Genomic DNA, 2,799 nt, shown 5'->3' with positions numbered 1-2,799 from the left:
TCAACATATTTTAAACTGTGATGAAAGTAGATCTGAAAATAAGATGTAATGAATACTATAATATCATACTAACATTGAATTTATCATTGGTGACAAAATTTCCTTGTGCTTCATTTTTAAATGCATAATTTTTCTCTTACTAAGTAACTAAGATCAAAATATCATTGAAGGTGTTTTTTTTAGGAAACAAACAATAATATGTACAGTTACAGAATGTTTAAACATTTGCCTCAGATATTCAGACTTGGTGAGCTCCTTTGTTTCTTCTACAGGGAAATGGGGGAAAATCAGACTTCCATCACAGAGTTCCTCCTACTGGGATTTCCACTCAGCCCACAGATTCAGATGCTCCTCTTTGGGCTCTTCTCCCTGTTCTATATCTTCACTCTGTTGGGGAACGGGGCCATCCTGGGGCTCATCTGGCTGGACTCCAGACTGCACACCCCCATGTACTTCTTCCTGTCACACCTGGCCCTTGTCAACATCGCCTACGCCTGCAACACGGTGCCGCAGATGCTGGTGAACCTCCTGCTTCCAGCCAAGCCCATCTCCTTTGCTGGCTGCATGATGCAGATATTTCTGTTTTTGAGTTTTGCACATACAGAATGTCTCTTCCTGGTGGTGATGTCCTGTGATCGGTACATGGCCATCTGCCACCCCCTCCGATATTCTGCCATCATGACCTGGAGAGTCTGCATCACCCTAGCGGTAACTTCCTGGACCATCGGAGTCCTTCTATCCTTGATTCATCTAGTGTTACTTCTACCTTTACCCTTCTGTAGGCCCCAGAAAATTAATCACTTTTTCTGTGAAATCATGGCTGTTCTCAAAGTTGCCTGTGCAGATACCCACATCAATGAGATCATGGTCTTGGTCGGAGCAATTTCTGTGCTGGTGGGACCCTTGTCCTCAATTTTAGTTTCATATATGTGCATCCTCTGTGCCATCCTTCAGATCCAATCAGGGGAAGGTCAGAGGAAAGCCTTCTCTACCTGCTCCTCCCACCTCTGTGTGGTTGGACTCTTTTATGGCACAGCCATTATCATGTATGTTGGACCCAGATATGGAAACCTCAAGGAGCAGAAGAAATATCTCCTGCTGTTTCACAGCCTCTTTAATCCCATGCTCAATCCCCTTATCTATAGTCTTAGGAACTCAGAAGTGAAGAATACTTTGAAGAGAGTGCTGGGAGTAGAAACAGCTTTATGAAAAGATTATGTATGGCATTGTGATTGACAGTTACTTAGGAAGTTACATCTTTGAGAGGCTCCTAACCCAACTCTGTACTGATGGGACCTGTGTTCTCAATGGACATGAGAATTATCTGAGACATTTATTTAAAATGGAGTTATTTCCTGCCCTACCTTTAAATGACTGATTTGGCAGATGTGGGATGAATTCTAGAAATTGATCTCTTCAAATCGTGGTGCAGCTAGTCCACCCCAGGACAATACACCTTACAATATCTTCATTAGCCTTTGGTCCAGTCCCATAGCTCCTATAATCTTTTCCAAAACACTGGTCCCTTCAGAGGACTTTAAAAATAAGTTCTGTGGTCAAACAGGTTGGAGACTCATTTCACAACAGATGCCTCCGTCTAGGAATCACAATTCATATTACAACAGTGAACGCTGTGAAAGTTTCTCTAGGAAAGAATAATTCTATTCTAGTTTTTAGCCAGTGTTTTCTAAACTTACGTGAGCAAATAAAATTTCGTTTGTAACACTAACAGTCTCCTGGAACAGGAGATCTGGATATTAATTGACTCATTGTGAATACTTCCTGCAGCCACCTTCGAGGGCAGAATGATTTTTTTTTCCTTGCAAAGTGAGCCTCTAAAGAGATGTAGATCTGAGCATTGTGCCTCGATCAGTCTGTAAAATTCTGGGCTCTGTTTGGATATAGACCATAAGGGTCCCTGTCTCTACTGTTCAATGGTGGATCGTCTAAAGAAAATAAATCCAACCCTGTCCTTCATCATGGATCAGCATTCCTACTACAGAAGCTTCAGGAGATGACCTCATTCGACTTCACAATCTTCTAATTTTGATATTTAAAGAAATATGATTCAGTATACATTTTCCTGTGTTTGCCACTGACTGAAATCAATCTAATTTTTCTAACTCAGAGTTAGAACTCTAGTTTTTCTAACAACTCTCTAAATTGCGTGATTGATTGATAGATTTCCAAATAACATTTTTACTGTCTTATGTCCAGTAGAAGAACTCAGCAAAATACAAATAAATATGATAATATCTTAGACAGTCTTGCTATTCACTCGGGGCGGCTGGCAAGGTATTAAATATATAAACTGTTAGGAAAGACATAGTTTGTAATCTCAAACCTTTTGGAAGGCCAATTGGTTTTACTGGGGCAGATTAACGTTAGCACAGGAAGGAAATTAGAGACTTATTAACATTAGCATAGGAAGGAAATTAGAGACTGATCAAAAGGCCTTATCCCACACCTATTTGTCTCCACTCCGTTTACTCATGTTAATTTTGTGCTGGGTGGTCTCTCCCAAGGATCAAAGGGGATTACCTGTTAACTGCATTTACTCTGGGCCCCAGAACCAAAAGCTTCCATCAGTTGTAAAACCATTCTTTTAACTATGTTAATTATCTACAAGTGTGTTAACTTAGAACCTCTGTTATGAATAAAAGTGTGGACAGACAGAGAGTCTGGGTCCATTGGTTGCATTTTGCCCTCTGAAAGCAGCCAGTGGCCATTCCCTAGCCCACTTGAAACACTATGGTGGGAGTGCATTCATTCATCCATCATTGAATCAGGGTCTGCAGG

General features: G+C 40.9%; 1 protein-coding gene across 1 annotated transcript; it reads left to right on the top strand.

Annotated features, from left to right (window-relative positions):
* The first annotated feature begins 243 nt into the window (after positions 1-243).
* Positions 244-1,980, top strand: LOC116527931 (olfactory receptor 2A7). Its single transcript, XM_032245148.1, has one exon. It carries the CDS (start codon positions 277-279, stop codon positions 1,207-1,209), a length of 933 nt encoding a protein of 310 aa, XP_032101039.1. The 5' UTR covers positions 244-276; the 3' UTR covers positions 1,210-1,980.
* The last annotated feature ends 819 nt before the right edge of the window (positions 1,981-2,799 follow it).

Source organism: Sapajus apella, unplaced genomic scaffold (genome assembly GCF_009761245.1).
Source record: "Sapajus apella isolate SASKATOON/1434 unplaced genomic scaffold, GSC_monkey_1.0 scaffold56, whole genome shotgun sequence".
In the NCBI taxonomy this organism is placed as follows: Eukaryota; Metazoa; Chordata; class Mammalia; order Primates; family Cebidae; genus Sapajus; species Sapajus apella.
Note: the sequence above shows the minus strand (reverse complement) of the source record. Positions and strands in the feature narration are given on the sequence as shown.

Excerpts from the sequence above, each read along its gene's own strand:
- LOC116527931 (XM_032245148.1), top strand. The coding sequence starts at position 277 with ATGGGGGAAAATCAGACTTCCATCACAGAGTTCCTCCTACTGGGATTT.